At 38.0% G+C, this 22,180-nt stretch overlaps 1 protein-coding gene across 1 annotated transcript in view; it reads left to right on the forward strand.

The window, feature by feature from the left end:
• MCM9 (minichromosome maintenance 9 homologous recombination repair factor) overlaps positions 1-17,005 on the forward strand; it is a 39,504-nt gene extending 22,499 nt beyond the window's left edge. Inside the window, exons 8-13 of the mRNA XM_026705432.2 lie at positions 2,814-2,988; positions 5,052-5,254; positions 7,833-8,036; positions 10,618-10,700; positions 13,168-13,313; positions 14,155-17,005. Of these exons, the coding sequence (XP_026561217.1) occupies positions 2,814-2,988; positions 5,052-5,254; positions 7,833-8,036; positions 10,618-10,700; positions 13,168-13,313; positions 14,155-15,613 (2,270 nt within the window). The 3' untranslated portion in view covers positions 15,614-17,005. The remainder of the gene's footprint in view (positions 1-2,813; positions 2,989-5,051; positions 5,255-7,832; positions 8,037-10,617; positions 10,701-13,167; positions 13,314-14,154) is intronic.
• The last annotated feature ends 5,175 nt before the right edge of the window (positions 17,006-22,180 follow it).

Consider the following 22,180-nt stretch of genomic DNA (forward strand, 5'->3'; position numbering starts at 1 on the left):
CACCAGCTCTGGAGCGGTGCTAAAGTTAATGAGTGAACCTGCAGGGCCAGCACCTCAAACACCCCCTGCCATGTCTTAGCGCCCCCTGCCAGCCCCCTTGCCTCTTAGCACCCACCTAAGGCATCCCACCGCCCTCCGGGGCGGTACTGCCCACTTTGGGAACCACTGGTTTAGATGATTAAAGTGATAGAAAAAAATTGTATTGATGTGTAATGGAATATTTGTTTGTAAAGAGAATAAGGCTCTCAATGATTTAAAAAGAAACTTAAAAAAAACTGAAAAGAAACATGGAAGATTTTTATCAGTTGACAAGATGAATTTGAATAAGAATAATAATTTTATTGACTACTGTTAATAGCTATTGTTTTGTTTTTTATTTAACGACAATAATAAAGTAAAATATGAAATATAGATGATTAAGACAACTGATATTACTAGGTAATGTTTGTTAAAAGAAATAGAAATGTAAAAGATTGTTATTAATATAATGGCAGAACTGTACTTGAATAGAATAATTATTCTATTTACGATTGTTATACATATTTACACAGATATATATATATATATACACATACATACATACATACATACATACATACATACATACATACTTTTTTCTTTTAAGAATTTAGTGTGTATTTTTAAGAGAACGTACCAAGCAGAATTCAATTGAAAATAGGTACGTGTTATAAAATAGAGGTTAAAAAATGAACGTTATAACTGTAAAGGTAGTAACTTAAATTTTTAAACAAGATTTAAAAAAACATACAAAGGTGTTACACTCCAGTCTAGTAATTACAGGGGAAAATTTGTTTTATGAGAAAAGATAATATGAAATTGTAAACAGGACAGACAAAAGTATAAAAACATCGATTAGAAAGATTTTAAAAATTAGAAAAAGATATGTAATTGAATTAAGAAAGGAATGAGATAATTTAAAATAAGGCTATAGGAAGTAAAAAAAAGGGAAAAGCTATTGAAAAAATTGCAAAAATAGTTATAAGATATGGATTACAATGTATAAGATAAATATGTATTGAGTTTATGTCTGCATGGAGAAGTGATAACCCGGGGCCACGCTGTTCTCAAAAATATTTTATTTGTATTTATATATTTTGTGAAAACTTAAATGAAACTTTTATTTAAAAAAAAAAGTGTTTTCCTATTTGTAGCGTTTCTTTCATAACCCTATGCATGTGATTGGTGGTTTGATCACATTTCAAACTGATACAGTAAACTTCATTGTGATGCTGCCTTTCAGAAACATCCAGAAATTGTGACTATTTCAGAATTCTAGTGTTCTCTCATTGATTGGTCCTAGCCATTGAAATGCACCAGTACTGTGTAGATCAAAAGCCACTCTGGTTCATACATTTCTGGAGAAAATCTTTATGCTGTGACTTGTGCAGTTAAATTGTCAGTTTTTTTCTGGTGGTATTGTTCCATTGTTAGGAATGAATCTTGGTTTTACTAGTGTGACTGGGTTTGAGTTTCCTTTTGCCCCAAAGCAAACCTATAAGTATATATTTAAACATATTAAAGTTGCAGCGGTTTAATATTGTCAATTTTTTAGCCTTTTCCAGCTTGGGTATACACTAGTTACCGATTCAACTTCAACTCTCAAATTTCTCAGCAAATAGCGATGCTGGCTTTCAAATTCTAGAAGATGGGGAAAATGAAGACCTGGAAAAATGGTGAAGTAGGGAATAGTACTTCTTCTGTACAGTATTAGAAATAAAAAACAATTTTACCTCTGCAGCAAAACAAATAGAACAGCACTAAAACTGTACTTTTAAATCAGCAGACTGAAAAACAAATTGCCAGAGCACTGTGAATATGAAAATATTTTTTCTGTTCTAGTTAAAATCAAGTGTTAATCCCCTTTAAGAAATAAAAGTGTCTTATTTTTCCATGTGATGAACTGTAAAAGTGGTGATAGTTTCCATGTGATGAACTATCAATGATGTATTTAAAAAGGAGTAGGGTGGCTTCATGTTTAAAATGGTAAATGTACAAAATAAATACTGTAATTTTGCTTTAATTTGTCTTGTGTATATTTTAACCAAATTTCATACATTTTTTAAAAATGCATATGTGATTAGCTTTTTAGTTGTGATCTGCTTAAAAGTACAGAATTTTCATGAGGATCAGTGAAAAAGTTCCTTGGTTAACAATGCGTATGTCAATAGTGTCAAATTTGTGTTCACTAGAATTAGTAAAGCTTTTAGGTTCCTGTGGTTTAAGCATAGGCTTTGGAAAGTCACACTGAGATGAAACTCAGAGCAAGAATACTCCGCTTTTAAATATGTTTTTTCAGAAGCGACTAGACTTCCTTGTTTTTCTTGGAAGACATTTTCTTTCTCATCCAAGAAGCTTCTTCTGCTCCCGCTGGATGGCAGGGAATGGAAGGATTTATACTCCTTGCAGACAGCTGGTCATTTGCATTCTTTTAGAGAATCGTTGAGGCCACCTAGAGGTTTATCTGTGTCATCAGGGTCACCCGAGTGGTGCAGATGGGTGTGGAGCCTTCTTGGAACTGTTGAAAAGACTGTGTTGTAGACCAGCGATAGATGATCTGATATCCCTCCCCCTCTATTGAGAGAGGGCTGTTCAATTTTGACATAGATGGCCTCTTGGATGAGACGTGAAATGTCTTCCCCAAAAACCCAAGAAAGTCCAGTTGCCTCTTGAAAAAAGCTGTCCTTTGGGACAACCATGACCTGGATGAATCTCCAGAGACACTCTGCTTTCAAATGCATTTTTAAAACAGCAGCTGTAGTACAAGCTTTTACAGGGAAGATTTTGTTCTGAAGGTCTGACTGTAACTGCTGTGAAAGACTCTGGAGAATGGAATTTGGAGGCTGGTGCACTGGTCCTGGCCGATGGAGGCCTCTGTTGCATAGATGAGTTTAACAGCATTAAGGAACATGACAGGACAAGCATCCATGAGGCCATGGAGCAGCAAACCATCAGTGTTGCCAAGGCTGGGTAAGTATGTTTAAAATGTTAAGGTTGCAGCTGTACTACTTTTAAAACTTATTGATCCTTGTGCTAATGTAGGATTGCCTGTGTGATGAAGTGCTTTGAGGGTACAAACTAAGCCTGAAAGATCCAGATTCAGCTCCCCATTTAATTATGAAGCTTTTTGGATAAGCCAGCTTCAGTCCATATCTGTCCATCTCACCAGCCTCACAGAGGATAAAACGGACAGGATGGAAGAAGAAACATGCCTTGGAGAAATGGTAGACTAAATGAAACAAAATGTTAAAAAGATATGACATTTATGTAGTTACTTATCAAGCACATTTGAATTACATTAAAGCAACCCAAATGTCTTTACAATCCCCAAGGCACATCACAACTTTTTGCACATTGAAAGTTGAAAAATTTGACACACCCTGTGAATTAATTAAACATTTTCAATTTTACTGCTGAGATCAGAGACAACATAATTTAATTTCAATTTAAAAGCAGTGTGTTCTATAAGGATGCTACAAGTCACGACCTATCTAGGTGGATTATATAGGGATGTTATAGATTGCAGTCCAGCCCAGAGATTACAGTGGGCACTCTGCAGCTCCAAAGCTCTTTCGCAGCCCCTGATATCTTGAGTGTATTACTGCATTTTAACACCCTTCCAACATTTTTTTAAATTGCCAGGTGAAGAAGAAGCAGCTTTTGATTAGCTGTTAGCTCTCATTTTTTCCCATCTCCTGTTATAGATTACCACAATGAATTGTTAAAATTTGCAGCAAAGCTTTCTGGACATGTATAAAAGCTGGATGCATGAGAAAATAATGCACTTTGGTTTTATGTTTACATCACCCTTGTCCAATGTAAGTCTGATCATAAACACGGACTTGAAATAACCATTACTGGATACTATTTTCAGCAAAAATGGAAATCCAGTTAGGAGCGCAATGAAACTTGTTTGATGCTGCCAATGGAATTTTAGACCCTTTTTTCCATTCCAAGTATGTATTCCGGAGTTCCAAATTTTCCCTTCCATATTTAGCAATCTTTATGGCATTATGCAAAGGGGTCAACTCTCATTTCCTTTTTGAATCTCTGTTGATACTGGCTTCAAGACAAAATGCTTTTCCCATGTTGCGTACTGTTACAAATAAGAAAGCTAAGATGGTTGGTGCAGTATTTGTTCCCATTCAATATGTGAAGTAAGATGGCACCAACTAGAAATAGATCAAACCTAAATCAGATTTAGAACAGCTGCCTGGCTGCCTACAACAAGGGTTATGCTATGACTACTAGGAGAAAAATATCCTTCTGGTTCTTTGAAAACAAATCTGGGGTCAAGGTCAAACAAATTAAGGAAAGCAAAAGTGTACTGTATTCAAGAGCTGTCATAGAAACTCTTACTACAAAGTCAGACTGTTTGTATGTTCATTCTTCAAGCACAATAATTTTAAGAGGCATATGTGTTTACAGTGCATCAAATAAGAATACAGTAGCTGTATTTATAAGTGGCATATATCAGTGGAAATGAAAGTTTGGATGTGAGTCATAGTTTATCAAGTATCAGGATAATCAGGTTTGGATTAAACAAAGAGGGTCTCCTGGGGAAGATTACATGGTGAGGCTGGTCAGGGAATAGCTATGTAGATTGAAGCAAATCAAGAGAAGAGTTCAATTCATTGTGATTGGGACCTGACAAAATTTAGAGTTTTCGAATTCAGTATTAGTTTTCCAGATAATTCATTCTTCTCGCTTTTTAAAAACTGTTTTATTAATTAGATCAGAAAGTGTTTAGCAACCCAACACCATTTTGAAATGTGTAGTGTTGTTGCTTCTAGTCAAAATAGGATTGTTGTCGTCCATCACCTATATGTCTACCTTGCCAAACTCGTACAAATTGTACTTTGTTATAATCCGCAAGCCTTTTCCCAAGACTTGTACTATCATCCAAATTGTTCAGTTCACATGAAATAAATGGAAAGCTTTGGGATCCCATAATGAAGAATAAATTTAAAATGAAAGATTTTCTACAAGTAACATTTAAAAAATCATTTATAAAGAATTCTTTTTTCCTTCAGTTTAGTGTGCAAACTAAATACAAGGACCACAATTTTGGCAGCAACCAATCCAAAGGGCCAATATGATACTAATGAATCCATCTCTGTCAACATAGCCCTTGGAAGCCCTCTTCTTAGCAGGTTTGATCTTATCTTGGTATTGTTGGATACAAAAAATGAAGAATGGGATCGCATAATTTCATCCTTCATACTGGAAAATAAAGGTAGCCCTTTTATATTAATTTTTATGGAATTATGTGAATCAATTTGCCACTGATCATAATAAAGTTTTTATGCACAAATAAAGGTTTCCCTTATGAGAATTCACTTTGTGTAAAGTTACTATTGTGAATTAGTTTAAAAATTCATGCTATGCAAATAGAAAAAAGAAATCACTGTTATGTTATTTGTACCAACAACTTCTGGAAATAGACTTCTCATTAAAATTGTTTGAACAGTTCCCTACCAAAACCTCTTTCTACTTCACTCGCAAATTTACTGTCATGTTTTGCAGGTGTTCTAGTTGTGCATCCTGGTTTCCACTTATTTTCATATCGGTCATGTATTACTCAGTGCTCAAAATGGGCCATCAACATTTTACCCGATCCCCTTACACAAAATAAAAAGAAAGACCTCGCCAGTATTAAACCTTGGGCTTATTATGTCACACCAAGCTGATGAAGAGTTATAGGCCAAGAGTTATAGGCCAAGCTTTTAATCAGGGTGATGCTACTGTGTGCAACAGAGCAAAGAATGCTAATAAAATTTTTCCTTTTATATTTGATACTATGGTATTATACTATAAAGTATTTTCTGTAAACTAGTGACATCTATATGCTTTATGTATGATATTCAGCTTTGTTAGGGTATTTTCTCATGTCTTTATAGTTGTGCTTTTAAAGTTGTAGTGACGTTTCAGCAGAATCTCATCTGCCATCATCAGGCTCATGTATTGGGTTCATCTTCGTTGTGTGTGTCAGGCTTTCGCAGCCATTTCTATTTTAAATTTGGTGCTAGCCTCGTGCTTCATTTGAATGTTTTTTTTCTTCATCCTGATTGGTTGGGAGTCTTGAACTGTGTTTATTGGTCTTGAAGTTTGCAGTGTTCTGCTAGATTGATGTTTCTAATATCTTCTGTCTGTTTTGTAGCATTTTTTTGTCTTGTCTTGATTAGCTGGCAACATTGTGTTTCGTGTATTGGGGGCTTTCAGCACGGTTTGGCTTCGGGTGAATGGCTGGCTGTCGTTTATTAGGAAGCTAGGTTTCATCTAGGCGGCTAGCTGGGGTGTGTTTGGGCTGGAGGTATCAGGATGTCTGTGCCCAGGTGCTTGCTTGGCTTGTGGTGTGGAGATTTTTTTGTTTGTGAGTGCAGGCTTCCAGATAATTGACAGTCTGGTGGAGTCTTCTATTCACGCTTTCAGATCTTTTTTTCAATCTCTATGGCTTCTCTGATAATTCTGTAGCTGGGGTTTTCTATTGTGGCTAGGGTTTTGGTGCCATTGAAGTCTATGCTATGACCTGTGGCTTTCATGTGTTGGACTAGTGAGGAAGTGTGTTCCAGCTTTTTTACTGCATTCTTGTGTTCGTCATATATGTTCATCGTATATATGTTTAGCATTTAGTGTTTAGTATTTTTAAACATTCACTTGTTTTCTTGTTTTCTCTCCTTTTTTCAATTCTGTTTGGGGGGATACTAGTAAAAAAATGGTTTTTACTATTTCATTATTTCTTTAACCGTTTTAGTTTTGTATTGTCACTTCTGTTTATTTTTTTGTACTCTTGCTATAAAATATAATGAAATAAATGGTAAAAAATAACAACAATGGTACATTGGAATATCTGGATGAAATACCATTTGCCTGCAAGCAAGAACTGTACTTGACCACAAAATGGACAAGTAATATGAAATAAAGAAGCTAAAATATTTTGGGACTTTAGAATTCAAATAGAAATCATCTGCCACGTAATACCCCATCCTTAACTATTGTTGCTAAGAAAGACAGAAAAAGTTTGAATGGTGGATTTCACATACCTGGAGACAACAGAACAGAAAGAACTGGGAAAAAAATCACAAAATACAAAGACCCGCAAATTGAAAAATAGCTGTGGAAAAGAATGCAAAGATAGCACAAATAGTAATAGGCCCTTGGGTGCAATCCCAAAATATCTGGAGCACCACTGCAATACCATCAGCATTAACAAAAATCATCATCAGTCAATTGCAAAAGACAATTTTACTTGGCACTTATATCCTGTGACAATATCTTTAATAGTATTATACAATATTTCCCTATTTTATGTCCTTGGGAAGCACAATAAGGGGGTACAAATGCCAAATCCAGTTTAAATATTTGGCTGACTGTGTGACAAACACAAACACAAAAAGCATGGGACCATTGCAAAGTGGATTACAAAAGCCAAGGCGACTTGTAATGCTAAGCAATTTTTTTTTCAAATTTTCAAATAATAGGGTTTTGACACTGATATGTGAATCCTGCATTGTCATTCATAAACTACATATAGGACTTAGTGATAGGTATGAACACAGCCAATGTGGCTCATACAGTGAACCACAATTAAGTAAGCAGAGGTGTAGCCAAGGGTCAGAGTTCAACCAGAGAGATAAACTTAACCACCCAAGCATATTATATTGAAGAGAGAAATTCAAGGGGTCTCCAACCTTGGCAACTTTAAGGCCAGAAGACTTCAACTCCCAGAGTTCCTCAGCCAGCAAAGCATTTTTTTCAACGCTGTCATGCATCTAGTGTTGTTGGTTTTGCTTTATTATTTAATCTTTTTTCAGGCTGTCCAAGCACATCTGAAAAACTCTGGTCTATGGAAAAAATGAAAACTTACTTCTGCCTTATCAAGAATCTCCAGCCGATACTGACTGATGAAAGCCACCTGATCCTTGTCCGCTATTATCAGATGCAGCGGCAGAGCGACTGCCGGAACGCAGCCCGAACCACTATCCGCTTACTAGAGAGCTTGATCCGGCTCGCAGAAGGTGAGACTTCTTTCTTCCCCACTTGCTTTTCCAATACCGGAATTCCACATAACTGATTAATAAACACACATTAAAGAAATGTTGCAGTCACTATTTTACCCAGTTTGATAGATTTGACTTATATTGCCCTATATAAATAGCTTATGAATGTAAATTTTCTTCATGCATTCAAAATACGATCCAGGCAGAAATCTCCAGCATATTCGTGTGAGCTGAAACACAGAATAAGGAGATATTACACTTTGTACTTCATTTATTATGCTGTGTACTTTGTTTTATCACAGAAGCACACCGCAAGCAGTTATATGTTTGTGTCTCTGTGTGTGTAAAAAAATGTTTTAAAAGATTTTACATAAGATTAAAAACTGCAGAAGCATAAAAAGAAAAGTAGAAAAAAGATATATTAGAATAAAAGAAAAAGTGAAGGACAAGAAAAAAGAAGGAAAAAGGAAAATATTGTGAGCGGCTTTCAATGTTCTACATTGAAAGACATCTGGTCACACATACTCAATAACCTTACACAAAGTCAGGGGTGGGGTTCCACTGGTATAACAACCAGTTTGGTAATTGCATGCTTTGCGTGCACACTCCACATTTAGAAAAGCTCTAATAATTACCTTCTACAGCAGTCCCTGTGAATAAAACAGCTGAGGCGCAGCAAACCGCTCTGCCACGTGAATCAGCTATGCTCTAAACAAAGGAAATGAAGCACAGGAAAAAGCAGGGGTGGGTGGGTGGTCCCACCTGCTCATCGCAGTGAACTGGTTTGGAGCAAGGGGTTCGCCCAAACCAGTCCAAACTGGTAGAACCCCACCCCTACATAATGTCTTCTGCTTCTGGAATGATTATCATACAGCAATTTGGAACAGAATAGAGTTACATGCATTTCCCCAGAGTATAACTGAGAGATTTGCCATCAATCCTCGATTGTTATCAGTGACAAAATAGCTGTGATGTGCTCTTACATTATACTCAGAAATAATCCTAGCTTAGAAATTGTGGCTGATTTTTTTTTGAAAGTTGTAAGCAGTTACGGATATTAATACTTCCAACTTGCTTAAGTTTATAAAACATGAAATAACAGAGTTGGAAGGGACTTTGGAGGTCTTCCAGTCCAACCCCCTGCTCAAGCTGGAGACCCTATCCCACACTGAACGGATGACTGTTCAATCTTTTAAAAACTTCCAGTGATGGAGCATCACAACTGCTAAGGCAAGCTCTTCCACTGATTAATTGTTCTTACTGATAGGAAATTTCTCCTTAATTCTAAGTTGCATCTCTCTTTGTTAAGCTTGGTTGGTGGGTAGTTCTCATTGGGAAAAATGAAAGGAGAGAATGTTATGTAGACCAGTGGTCCCCAACCTTTTTTGTGCCACGGCCCGGTACCGGCATCACAAAATGATCCACGGCCCGGTACCGGCATCAGCACGCATGACAAGGCAAGGCGAGCCGAGCGACCGGCCAGCCAGCCGTCCCCCGCTTCTCCCCGCCAACTTCAACTCCTCCTTTGTACCTTTGTTGATGGGCTTCACTTCGGGACGGCTTCGGGACGGTCGCTCGGCTCGCCTTGCCTTGGGTACTGAAAGAATCCTCGCACCTTAGTTTCGTTTGAAGCCCCCCCTTCGATTAAACTAAGGCGCAAGGATTCTTTCAGCACCCAAACGCCGCTTTCCAACCGGAAAAGCTCACCCGGAAGCACTTTCTCGTCAAACAAGATGGCAGCGCCCAGCAAACCGGCGGCCCGGTAGGAAATGTTCCACGGACCGGTACCGGTCTGTGGCCCGGTGGTTGGGAACCCCTGATGTAGACCACCTGGAGCTCCTGATCAAAAGACAGAATATAGCACTTAGACTTATATACCGTTTCACAGTGCTTTACAGCCCTCTCTAAGTGGTTTGCAGCATATTGCCCCCATTAATCTGGGTCCTCATTTAACTGACCTCGGAAGGATGGAAGGCTGAGTCAACCTTGAGCCAATAAGAATTGAACTGCTGGCAGTGAGCTGAATTAGCTTGCAATACTGCATTCTAACACTGCATCACCATGACTCTTTTTTTCATCTAATGTGGACTCAGATGTTTTGAGGTACAAGTATTAAAAGATGCGTATATGAAATAGAGATGCTTGTAATAAGTAGGAAGATGATTCTAATAGGTAGAAAAATAAAGTGACAGATATGTACCTGTATTAGATATGTATGTTTATTTATGATATACCCCATTTTGAAACCTTACATGCACAACAAAAGGCAAAATAACAAAAATTAAACAAAATAAAATAAAACCTGATAACAGAACAATTACAAAGGAGAAGATGATTTTAACTACATCAGTAAATTGCACTTTTATTGATCACTTAATTCTAAAAAGCAGCTGAAACAGTTGTGCTGTATTGAATACCTGTGACTAAATTAAGCTAATAAATACATTCCAGGTAGATTACATTAGGTAAAACAGGATAGATAGATATATATAGGAATTGGGTGTTCCTGATAAAACTTGGGTGTATGTGCATTTAGTTTATTCCATGTAAAAATGTACTCATCAACTTTTATAGATTTTCTTTAAAACCTGTTTTTCAGCACATGCTCGATTGATGTTCAGGGAAATTGTAACTGTGGAAGATGCAGTAACTGTGGTTTCGGTGATGGAATCTTCCATGCAGGTAAGTTTACATATATATTATAGGTAACACAAACAATTATCAGGGACCATAAACTGTAGGCACATATTTTTTTTTAAAAAAACGTGTTCTCCACTTTCCAGATCTTGTCATTTTGCATAAAAGTCCATTCCTGTTCATAGTTATGGAAATTGGAATGGGTCACATCCATGTACCTTGACAATAAATTTTTCTGCATAAGCAATATTGTTCGGTTTTAAATGACTTTTCAAGACATTACTGTGTGATATTTATACAATATGAGTACTATTTGTGGCAAGCCAAAGCAATGACCTTGGAGAAGCAAGGTAGAATTGAAAGCATATTTAAGCCCAGGATACAGAGAAAGAATGAGCCAGTAAGTCTCATTCCTCCCAAATTCATTAGAATCTGACCTTCAAGATTTTGTTTCTATAGCCTACATCAACCTAGTTTCAGCTAGAATTGGGGAGTCTGCTTTTTGACATGCTCCACCTTGAAGGGATCACAGTATGGCATGATGTATGCATGTACATTCTGGAAATGATATGGGGGAAAAATGGTCTTACGGAAGAGCATGTTCAATTAATATGGCTCTGGAAAAGAAACTATGATTTATTTTAAATTTGACACTTGATAAATCCAAAACTCAACAGGTTTTTCTACATAAAAGAGAACATGGGACCTTAATCTGTCCTATGTATATCTTTTATCAAAAACTACAGATAGTCCTCGACTTATGACCATTAAGCCCAACACTTCTGTTGTTAAGCGAAACATTTGTTAAGTGAGTTTTCCCCCATTTTACGACATTTCTTGCCACAGTTGTGAAGTAAATCGTTGCAGTTGATAAGTTAGTAAAATGGTTGTTAAGTGAATCTGACTTCCCCATTGATTTTGCTTGTCAGAAGGTTACAAAAGGGAATCACATGACCTTGGGAGACAGCAACGGTCATAAGTATGAACCAGTTGCCAAGCATCTGAATTTTGATCATGTGGCCATGCAGATGCTGGAAGGGTCTTAAGTGTGAATAAGTCACTTTTTTCAATGCTATAACTTTGAACGGTCACTAAATGAATTGTAAGTCGAGGACTACCTTTAGATATGTGTTCAAAATGAGGAAAGTGGGTTCTTTCAAACATAGAATAAGCCAACTTGTGGCAAAGTGTTCAGTTCAACTATGGTTTTGTAAAATGATTTCATTGAATGATTTAATTGTTCTAATATGGGGACAAAATCTGGATGGGCAAGTACAGAAAAACTAGTGCATACCAGCTCTTCTTTCCTCTTAGCAGCTCCTGCCTTTAAACATGATTTCTAGGTCTCAAGTTTTAATGGATTAAGAGCCTCAGTTTATGAAAATGTCCCTCAAGATAACCAACTGTGTGCTATCCCATTTTATTCAGGAGTGGCCCATGTCTTCCAAAGGCTTCTTGGGAGCAGGATGGGATGGGAAGCTTTTTGTTGTGGTTTGCCTGCAGCCGTTGCAGACAGCAGTGGAATCAGATAGTGAGGAAGAAAGGGAGTCAGGGAGTCTGGAGAGGACTTGGGCAAGGGTCCTGCGTCCGATGCGGGGATGGGGCCAGGACCATCTGGGAGTTGGGTGCTTTCCTTTGGAGCTTTCGGAGCCTGGCAACAGCAAAGCAGAGGACCCAGGGGAGCCTGTTTCCAGTGTGCGTGTGCACAGAGCTGCTAGAAGGCGAGAGCAGCTAAAATAGAAGGGGCAACTCAGGAGTAAGGCTGCGAGGTGATTGCCCCTCTCATAAGGGATAAAAGTCAGACCTCAGTGATGAAATCTTTGCAGGAAGCAAAGTAGTTCAATAGATTCTGAGTCCTCCTTGAAGCTCTGTGTACTATGATCGTTTTTTTTCTGGTACTTCGGTTGGTTTCTGTTATAATTAATTGGATACTTCTGTTTTTGGCAGCATTCCACAGCACTGAAAGGCATGTGCTTATCTTGGGGAACTGTTTCAGATTAGTTCCGGCTGGGAATGAAAGTAATTCCCAACATTGCAATAAGCGTTTGCTTTTAAAACAAGTTTGTGTTTAATTATGTTTGGTGAAGCCTGGCTCAGAACACTTTTGTTGATTAAAAGTCTCTGGAGATTTTCAATCATCCAGGTCATGGTTTTTCCAAAGATACTTTTCAAAAGGCAACTGGACTTTTTTTCCTTGAAAACTTCCTTTTTATTGATTACTTTATTTAAGATCGAAGCCAAAGGTTGTGAATATTTTCTAGGTATTATGTAGTGTTCCACGGATGCAAACTCTTAAGGCTCTCCGGAATAAATAGTTTTGTTCCATGCTTGCAAACTTTACCAAGTTTTTACCATGTTTAATTTAACAGAATAACAGAGTTGGAAAAGACATTGGAGGTCTTCTAATCCAATCTACTGCTCAGCCAGGAAAAGCTATACCATTTCAGACAAATATTTAATTTAAGTTTTCACAGAAAACAGTTTGTGCATCACAATTCTTGTCTTGCTTTAGGGAGGTGCACTTCTTGGTGGTGCTAATGCACTCCACGCTTCCTTTCCTGAAAATCCGGTGGAACAATATAGAATGCAGTGTGACCTAATCTTGAAGAAGCTGGAGTTGCAACACCTTCTGCAGGAGGAATTAAGAAGGCTTGACAGGTGCAGAACATTTATGTTTGGGAGGAAAAACATCGGCTTGAAATCAGATTTCACATCAGCTGCTATGACAATGTGCGATGTGATGAATATTAACGTTTTCTTGTAAGCCATAGTCTTGAAAGCATATGGATGAAAATAATTAACAATATAAGAGAAAATCGTTCTGTTATTTGTTTATTTATGTGCAAAACCAATATCAATACCTTTTCTGTCTTCACATGACAGAAAAAAACTTCATTTATTCCTGAGTAAGTAAACACAGAATTCTACTGCAGAAGAATGATTTGCTTGAATATTATTCACAGGTACTCATCAACTTACGTTTGGTTGCCTATCAGCTGTTTGAAATTACAAGCTTCATCTCCCCAGAGCTACTTATGACCCATTTGTAAAGTTACAATGGCCACACACCCACAAAGTCACATGATTGCATTTTGGGCACTTGGCAACCAGGTTATTTTTATAGCTGTTTTCAGTATTCTGCAGTCATGTGAACACCCATTGGGGAAAATGGATTCATTTAACAGCCACAGCATTTGCTTAACAATTGCAGCAGTCACTTAACAATCACTACAAAAAATGTAAAAAAAATAATAATGGGGGTCAGGTCATGTAACTTATACAATGACTTATGACCATAGATCTGATCTCAATTACAGTTGTAAGTCGAGGACTACCTGTATTCACAAAAAGCAAATATTCTCATCTGTTTTATCTAAAATTCCTAAAGTCATGTATTTACTAATGTTTGCACCCATAAAGAAACATCACTTCTATATTTCAAAGCTTATAAAAATGCAAATTATTTTGACAAAAAATATTTTCCTTTTAATACTTTTAGATTTTTACAGAATGGAAATTTAAGCCCATCTCTGCAGCGCAAAGGAGCATCTTTAAGTAATGACACGTTTGGGGAATTAGAGCAGAGGATTCATTCCCAACATTCAGAAAAAGAAGAAAATAATATTCAGTTACAACCTTTGTCAGCCAATGATGCTGATGCTGATACGCATCTGGGATTCCCAACCAGACAAGTATCTAATGATGCCCAAGTAAGAGAAAAATCGAAGAGTCTTAATGAGAGCAACAGTGATAACACCTTGAATTGGTTTGATAGTATAGCAGAAGGCAACATGGAAAGTGAGACGGTCAGTTGTAATTTTCCAGTTGCAGTAACATCTCAGGACAATCCGGCTTTGGAAGCAACGAATACTAAATCTTCTAAAAAGACCAACTGTTTAAGAGAATCTGAGCAAACCAAGAAGAGGGAATCAATGACCAAAAAATACCAGGGAAACTCTTGTATACAGACTATTTTTGCCCTTGAGAGGATACACAAGCCTATAAATTCCCCTTCAGAGATAGTCCATAAAGGTTCAGATGCTACACCTAGCACACCTAACTTAATCATTACTCAAAGGGCCTCTAAGAAGTGGCAGAAGAGAAATATTGAAAGCATTAAGAGCTTTTGTATGAATACAGCAGATTCCAAGACTGAGGATACTCAATCTTCATTATCTTCTCATTCTGCAATTATCCCAGATTGTCCTGAAAAAGATACCGGGGCTTCTCTGTGTCACAGTGTGCCGTCGAGGCGTTTGACATCAACATCTTTAAATCGGAAGCGAAATAGAGACCAAACCAACAATGTAAGAAATTGCAATGAACCTGTCGTCCCTGAGAAATCAGAAGCTGCCCCTACTAAGTTTGCAAAATTTTCCTTTCAACGAAAGCCTAAGCTTTCTCTGTCTCCTGAAAATGAGGAATATCAGACATTACAGGAGACTATTTACAACCCTGACCTTTCTACCCTAAGTACATCAAAAGGAGAAAATCTGAGGGAAGAAGATCCTGATAAACATCAGGAAAGCTACAGTTTTAACACAGGAAATACGGCCAAGGAGAAACAAGCCTGTAAAAACAAGGAGGAGAAAGACAAGCCAAAGCCAACTAAAGCCACAGCCATTTCTTTTACAAATACGTCAGTGGCAAGAATAACAAATTTGGATGGTCAAAATTCGAGAAAAGTGTGCCCCAGCACTTTAGCAAAGCTAGCAAAGTTTGCCTTTATACCATCAGATGAATCTCCAGTTTCTTTGAATACCACCACTAATGAAAAAGTGAGAGAAAGGCAGCCATTGAAGACTCAGAAAGATTGTGCAGAGCCCACCCGGAAGTGCTTTGAATTAGGAAACATTCACAGAATTTCAGGGAAATCATTGTTCTCGGTAACTGATCTGGACGATGCACTGTTAGACTTTGACTGGGATGAAGAGATTCAGAAATATGCTAAAACTTAAACTTCAGTATCTCTACCTTCTCAAAAATACTTTGTGGTACTTTTATAATTGGCTTATTTTTGATGTGGGAATAATGCTGCAAATAATAAGCAACCTAGCAGACTTAAAAAATTGAATTGGGTTCTAAAAAGAGCATGCTTCCATCTGCAAAAATTTGATGCTATTGGAGTGCTCAAAGTGAAATAAACTTAGTACTCTCCAACTCACCAAGTGCAGGCAACAGCTCTGAAAAAATAAACCTACTCCTTCCTGGGTTTTTCTTCATTGAGAAGTAGTCTAAACCTCTGCAGTACTGGGAAATCTGGTAGGTGGTAGATCGGGAAGGTTTCTCTTTTTTATGCCTGTTTAAGCATATGTGTTTGATAGAGGGACACACATCATGTCAAATTGTGTTACAATGTCACATGTTTGCGTCATTTTGTGTCATAACATGCACAATGTCACTTGTCCTTCTTCCTGCAGATATCCTCTGATACTAATATCTCCAACAATGAGCTTCAGATTTTCAGAGGACATTGTTCAGGGCCTAAGGTTTATGTGGACTAGAGGTTTTTCCCATGATCAGGACAGGAAATGTATAAAACTACAGCTTTTAAGGTAGTCAAGCCTGCACAACTAGTATGGATAAACAGATTGAAAAGCAATGAGTGAGACACTATTTTATTGGATGTTTCCCTAAGATATAAATCCATACATTATTCAATTAGCATATTTTGGTGAATAATGACATGGAGAATCCCTAGTGAAGAAGCACATTAAGGTTTTTAAAATTATTTTAGTTTTCTTCTTAGCATCCTATAGAAATGTGTGATTTCAATTATTTTCTATTCAAGTAAAATGAACTCCAAAATCTTTGAAAAGTGGGAGGGGCCCTCCCCTCTTTAACTTCTTTTTTGGTTTTACCATATATTTGTCTAGCTCCATTTCATAATGAGTACTGATCTATGACTTTAATTAGGTAACTGATAACATTTATTATATTTGGCTCAGGAAGGAGCTTGAATTCTTTGTTCAATTGGACAGTTTAGCTGCTAAAAGTTTGTAAGCCAATATAGCTATTAAAATGATTAATGTGGCAATTTACTTCAATTCATATGTATATCACTGCTTTCCTTTAATAAAATATCAACTAATATCTGTACTCAGTTCATTTTAGTGCAACACTTCGCTTTATATAGGACGCATAAAAATGCTCAGAGACTTCCCCTCCCTAATTAAATAATCCCGTGAAATTGTAGTAAATGTTTTTTATTGTATATTGAAAAAACTCATATATGACAGTATCTGCTTTTGCTTTCCTTGTATTGTCTTGCATCTAATTTGAAATTTCATATAGTTCTGTGAAATTTCATGTAGAAGGGTCATTCATCTCTTGTATATTAAGACACAAGTTGAGGTGTCAGTGTGATGGTCTCTTTCTTAAAGCTCCTTGTCTACACAAGGTCTTTGACTACATCATCCACAGAAAGAGAAAATTTTGGGGTCACCCATACAGTTATAGTACTAAGGGAATTAATAAAACATCAAGCAAAACTCCCAAGTGATGTTGAATGGTATTGGGTATTCGACAGAAAACATGTATTGAAAGTTGGGGTGCTAAATTTTTGCCATTTAATTCACTGATGTCATTAATAATAAATCTAACACATTATCCAGTAATATTACAGCCAATATTAATGGAAACTAATAGTAGCTGTATTATAAATTATGAAAATTTCCTGTTATTTTGGAGAATTGAGGAAATTCTGCTTCAAATGACACTACTTTTATGCAAGGAAGTCCTTACATTTTTTTCCTCTCCATTGACTTCTGCCGTAGAATTTTATTTATGTATATTTGTGTATGATGGTGGAGATTTAAGTTCGGGGTGGGATTCTACTAGCTCACACCTATTCGCTAGAACCAGTTGCTAACATTCTAAGCAGTTCGGAGAACCAGTTTTTAGAAGAAATTACTGGCCTAATCCTGTAAGGAAGGCAGGAAGGAAACATTCTGGTGTTGCTTACAGAAACTGCCTTTCTGTTAATCTTTATTATGTTGTTGGCAGGATTAGACTTCCAGTCTCAGGAACATCTCTGGAGTTTTTTTCCCCTCCTTTGCTAGCACTTTGCTTGTGTGGAGTGACCATTCAAAGTTATAATGGCACTGAAAAAAGCAACTTATGACCATTTTTCACATTTACGACTGTTGTAGCAACCCCACAGTCGTGAGAGGCCAGGCAAGGAGATGCGTGCCTCGATGTGAGTGATATTGAGTTGGCCACACCCAGTCAATAACATGACCACCAAGCCATGTCCACCCAGTCACATGACCATCAAGCCATGCCCCACCATCTAAGCCACACCCACAGAACTGGTTGTTAAAAATTTGAATCCCACCCGTTTAAGTTATAGTAAATACTTAGTATTGATTTCTCCTAATCTTTCCAATCTTTAATTAATCTTTCTAATATTGATTCAGCTTCTAATGGCAAGTTCTGTATCTTTTGAAACTATATCAGACTTCTTTAGTCACTGGTTAAACATTCTCATGGTTCTTATCCCTTCTTTGCATTGGAGAGAAAGTTCTCATCAGGCAGATGTTTTCTCAGTGTGTGCAGAACAGTCCACTTCCATTTCCACGAATTACCTGCAATTAGATATAGCGAGAGAGCAAGTCTTGGAAGTATGGCTTCTCCATTTGCATAGGAGAACTGTAAGTCACCTGGTGTTTGCCTCTAAGATGGACAGCTATACAAACGTTACAAACAAACAAACATTTTGTGCCCCCCGTGGCGCAGTGGTTAGAGTGCAGTACTGCAGGCTACTTCTGCTGATCTCCGGCTGCCAGCAAGTTTGGGTCTCACTAGGCTCAAGGTTGACTCAGCCTTCCATACTTCCGAGGTGGGTAAAATGAGGACCCAGATTGTTGGGAGCAATAGGCTGACTCTGCAAACCTCTTAGAGGGGGCTGTGAAGCACTATGAGGCGGTATATAAGTCTAAGTGCTATTGCTATTGCAGCCTAGGTGTTTGTGAAAGAGAAGGGAAGGAAATGGCCAAATGTGTTCAATAACAACTCTGGCCCCCGTGTCCTTGTGTGCAATTTCACAATGCAAGTATGAGAGGGCAGGATTCATGTCGTGACTTATGGCTTCTGGATGTGCACTGTGTTCAGACTAGTGTTACCTAGAAACACCCAGCACAATTATTTTTGGATTCATGGAAACAGTGGATGGGAGATTCACCAAATATTGAAAGTAGAAAACAGCAGATGAGAGATTTACCAACTAGTAGAAAGAAGAGTGTATATTGTTGTATACACTCAGAAGGGTGTTTCATTTAGTTGTCCTTTCACAGATTGGGGTTCTTCTGTTCTAAAACAGCTGACAAGCAAGGATGCAGTTTATGAATCAGAATCACAGTATGTTAGTTCACCGTAGTCATCCAATCTTTGCCAAGACTATTATTTTTATCCATCTCTAGGCCAACTCAATAATATCCAGGGGTGGGATTCAAATTTCTTAACAACCAGTTCTGTGGGTGTGGCCTAATTTCTGGGTGTGGCTTGGTGGTCATGTGACTGGCTGGGCATAGTTTGTATGTAAATATAAATATTTATGTAAATATTGAATTTTTTATTTTAAAAAAAGAGCAACTTTTACACAAAATCAGGCAAAGCAGGCAGGCAAATTGAGTTGCTCACAGAATCACAGATTCATTTAGATATCAATCTTTCTGCAATCAGCTACCTGAGTCTGTCACATAAAATGTGCTTGCAACCTCATAAAATTTGCTAGCAAGCAAACCCACAAAATTAACTCACAATGTGAGTTAATAATATAACTTTCTGCCATCTACTACCTGAGTCTGCACTGAATAATAGTAGCTTCAGGCTCAGCTCTGCTTTTAGATTAGCTAGAAAGCAAGAAATGCAATGATTTCCTGCTTTCTAGCTAATCTAAATCTCCCATCACAGCAGAACAGCTGATGGTCGGGGGGGAAAAAGGAAAAATAGCAACTTAGCAGGCAAGTTTGATGGCATGCCTTCCAGGTAAGGAGTGAGTGGGCAGGGCGGGGCAGGGTGTGATTTGCCAGTTTTCCAGCAGGTAGAATCCCACCCCTGGTGAGAGTGCATTTTGCACATGTGTGCAGACCATTTCCAAAAAAACCTCACCTATGCTGCCCGAACAGCTGACAATGCTCTTTCCTGCTTTTTCAACTTCAGCTGCGCCACGCAAAGCAGCTGAGGTTGAAAAAGTAGGAAATAAAGGACAGCCAAGACCCTGGGCGGGCAGAACCAGCTCGGTGTCTGCTGCTCTTCAGAGCTACCAGTTCTATAGAACCGGGCCAAACCAGTAGCATCCCACCCCTGATAATATCTACTTAAATTGAGCACAAACTCTATTTCTTACTAGCACTGATTATGTTACCTAGGTAATGAAAGTCTGCAAGAAAACAACCAAACTCAGCACCAAGAACCTCTCATTTTAACCCTGAGCAATAGATATTCTCCTTTATTGGCATTATTCACTTACTCAATCCAAAACTGAAAGTAATGTGAGGTTTTAGATGAGTTCCGTATCATAATTTCTAAGGCCAATGCAATGGATTCTGAAGCATGTTGCAGTTTCTGAAGAAAAAGGGAAGTCAAGTTGGTGAACTTTGGTTTTCAAACCATCTAGAAAGGCCTTTTATGTCCTTGACCAATGCAAAATCAAAATAGCTTCCATTACGTTTGAAATCTCTGCATATTTTGCAAGGCTTAGTACAATATTTATCATGCAAAGCACTGTAAATATACACTGGTTTCCCTGAACTTTTTGTATTAAAGCCTTGTCACTTAGTAGGATGGAACAGTGAAGCATACACAACTGCATCTATATTGTGTTTTTTCAGAGACATTTTCTAACCACCAGGAGGTGCTCTAACTATTGCAGTAGACATTTAACAGCTAAGTCTGACTTCATATACTGTATTTTCCTGCTTCCTTTCTCTCAAACTACCATACTCTTTTCTTAGGGCTCTAATCCATGCATACAATGAACTGTTGCAAGAGTGTTATATTGTTTTTGTAGCAACATACCAGCAGTATCACAAAGTCCTAGAAAATTGTGTGTGTGTGTGAGAGAGAGAGGGAGGGAGAGAGAGAGAGAGAGAGAGAGCACAACACATATGACTTTTCTTCTCCAACTTTTCACCACAATAGCTCTGGATTAGGTTAGGCAGAGTGATGGATCAAACTGAGCTTCTGTGGGTGAAGTCGGATTAGAAACTGGATCTCCCTAGTCCTAGTCAACATCTTCAAGACAAGAATGTACCAGCCACAACAGCAATCAAATCCTGTTATTGGTTCACTTTGGATTGATGGAACGTAGTCCAATATATCTGGTGGTAACCAGTGTGGTGGGATTCTATCGGTTTGGACCAGTTTGGGCCAATGTTAAAGTTACAGCTAGTTCGGCTGAACCAGTATTTCAGCTGACCATCTAGCCCCTCCCCTCCCCCCTCCCCGGACTCTCCACGCAACCCATTTTCAATGGAGGTAAGTGCAAGGTCTGCATGGGGGCTCTGGGAGGCAGAAATACTGGCCTTCTGGAGGTCCGGGAACAGGCCTGTTTCCAGCTTCCAGAAGGCCTCCAGAGCCCAGTTTTCACCCTCCCAGAGGCCCGGGGGAGGCTTCTGGACCCTTGGGAGGGCAAAAACGGCCTCCTTCAAGCTCTGGAGGCCCACCGGAAGCCGAAAACAGGAAGTTTCAATAGGACCCGCCCACCATGGCCTCGCCTACCCAGCAACCGGGCAGCGAGCCAATTGCTGGGATTTTTGAATCCCACTCCCGGTGGTAACATGTTGAGTTCCTCCAGCCTTAATTGTTCAGTTTTTGTGGGCTTAGTTATAGGTATAATACTATGCTTCCATGGGAAGTATTAATTGTTCTGTGCCTCTTTATGCCTGTCCTCAGGAATGGTATTTGACAGATCTTCACCAACAATTGTTAATTTTTTAAATAATTCGTAACTGTTTATTACAAGAAAATTCTGTTTCTCTTAAAAGATAGTTAATTTGTGAGTTTTGTACTATTACAAAATTTCAAGCCTAACCCTACTCTGAGCATTACTCAAAATATAATTAAAACATTCTCAAATATTTTCTTGCTCAATTTTCCTTTGTGCAACAACATAAAATACCCTTGGTAATAAAGATGATGCTGGAAGCTGATACTGAACATTATTACAGATATAGCTGACAAGACAAATGAAAAGTAAGCAATCCCCTTAGTCTAGTACTTTGTATGGTTGATAAGAAAATGGCTTCAGTCTTTTTACACAGGGTTTAGTTGATTTGGCAGCTACAGACTAACTCTAAATGTGGACAATTGTTTGTAATGGACAAGGTGCATTGTATCTGATCTTGTGTACTACTGAAAAGAATGGTTATTCTTCACAGTAGATTTGATTATACCAGTAGCAAAAATGGATAGGTACAATTCTTCTACTCACATTACTTGGGGGCGATATCTGTCTTTTGTCTTCTACATTTACTGCACTATGGGTGTTATAACTTCATTTGTCAGTGAGAAAAATGGAGACA

The sequence above is a fragment of the Pseudonaja textilis genome, chromosome 1, assembly GCF_049901715.1.
Source record: "Pseudonaja textilis isolate UNSWEBS1 chromosome 1, rPseTex1.2, whole genome shotgun sequence".
Classification (NCBI taxonomy): domain Eukaryota; kingdom Metazoa; phylum Chordata; class Lepidosauria; order Squamata; family Elapidae; genus Pseudonaja; species Pseudonaja textilis.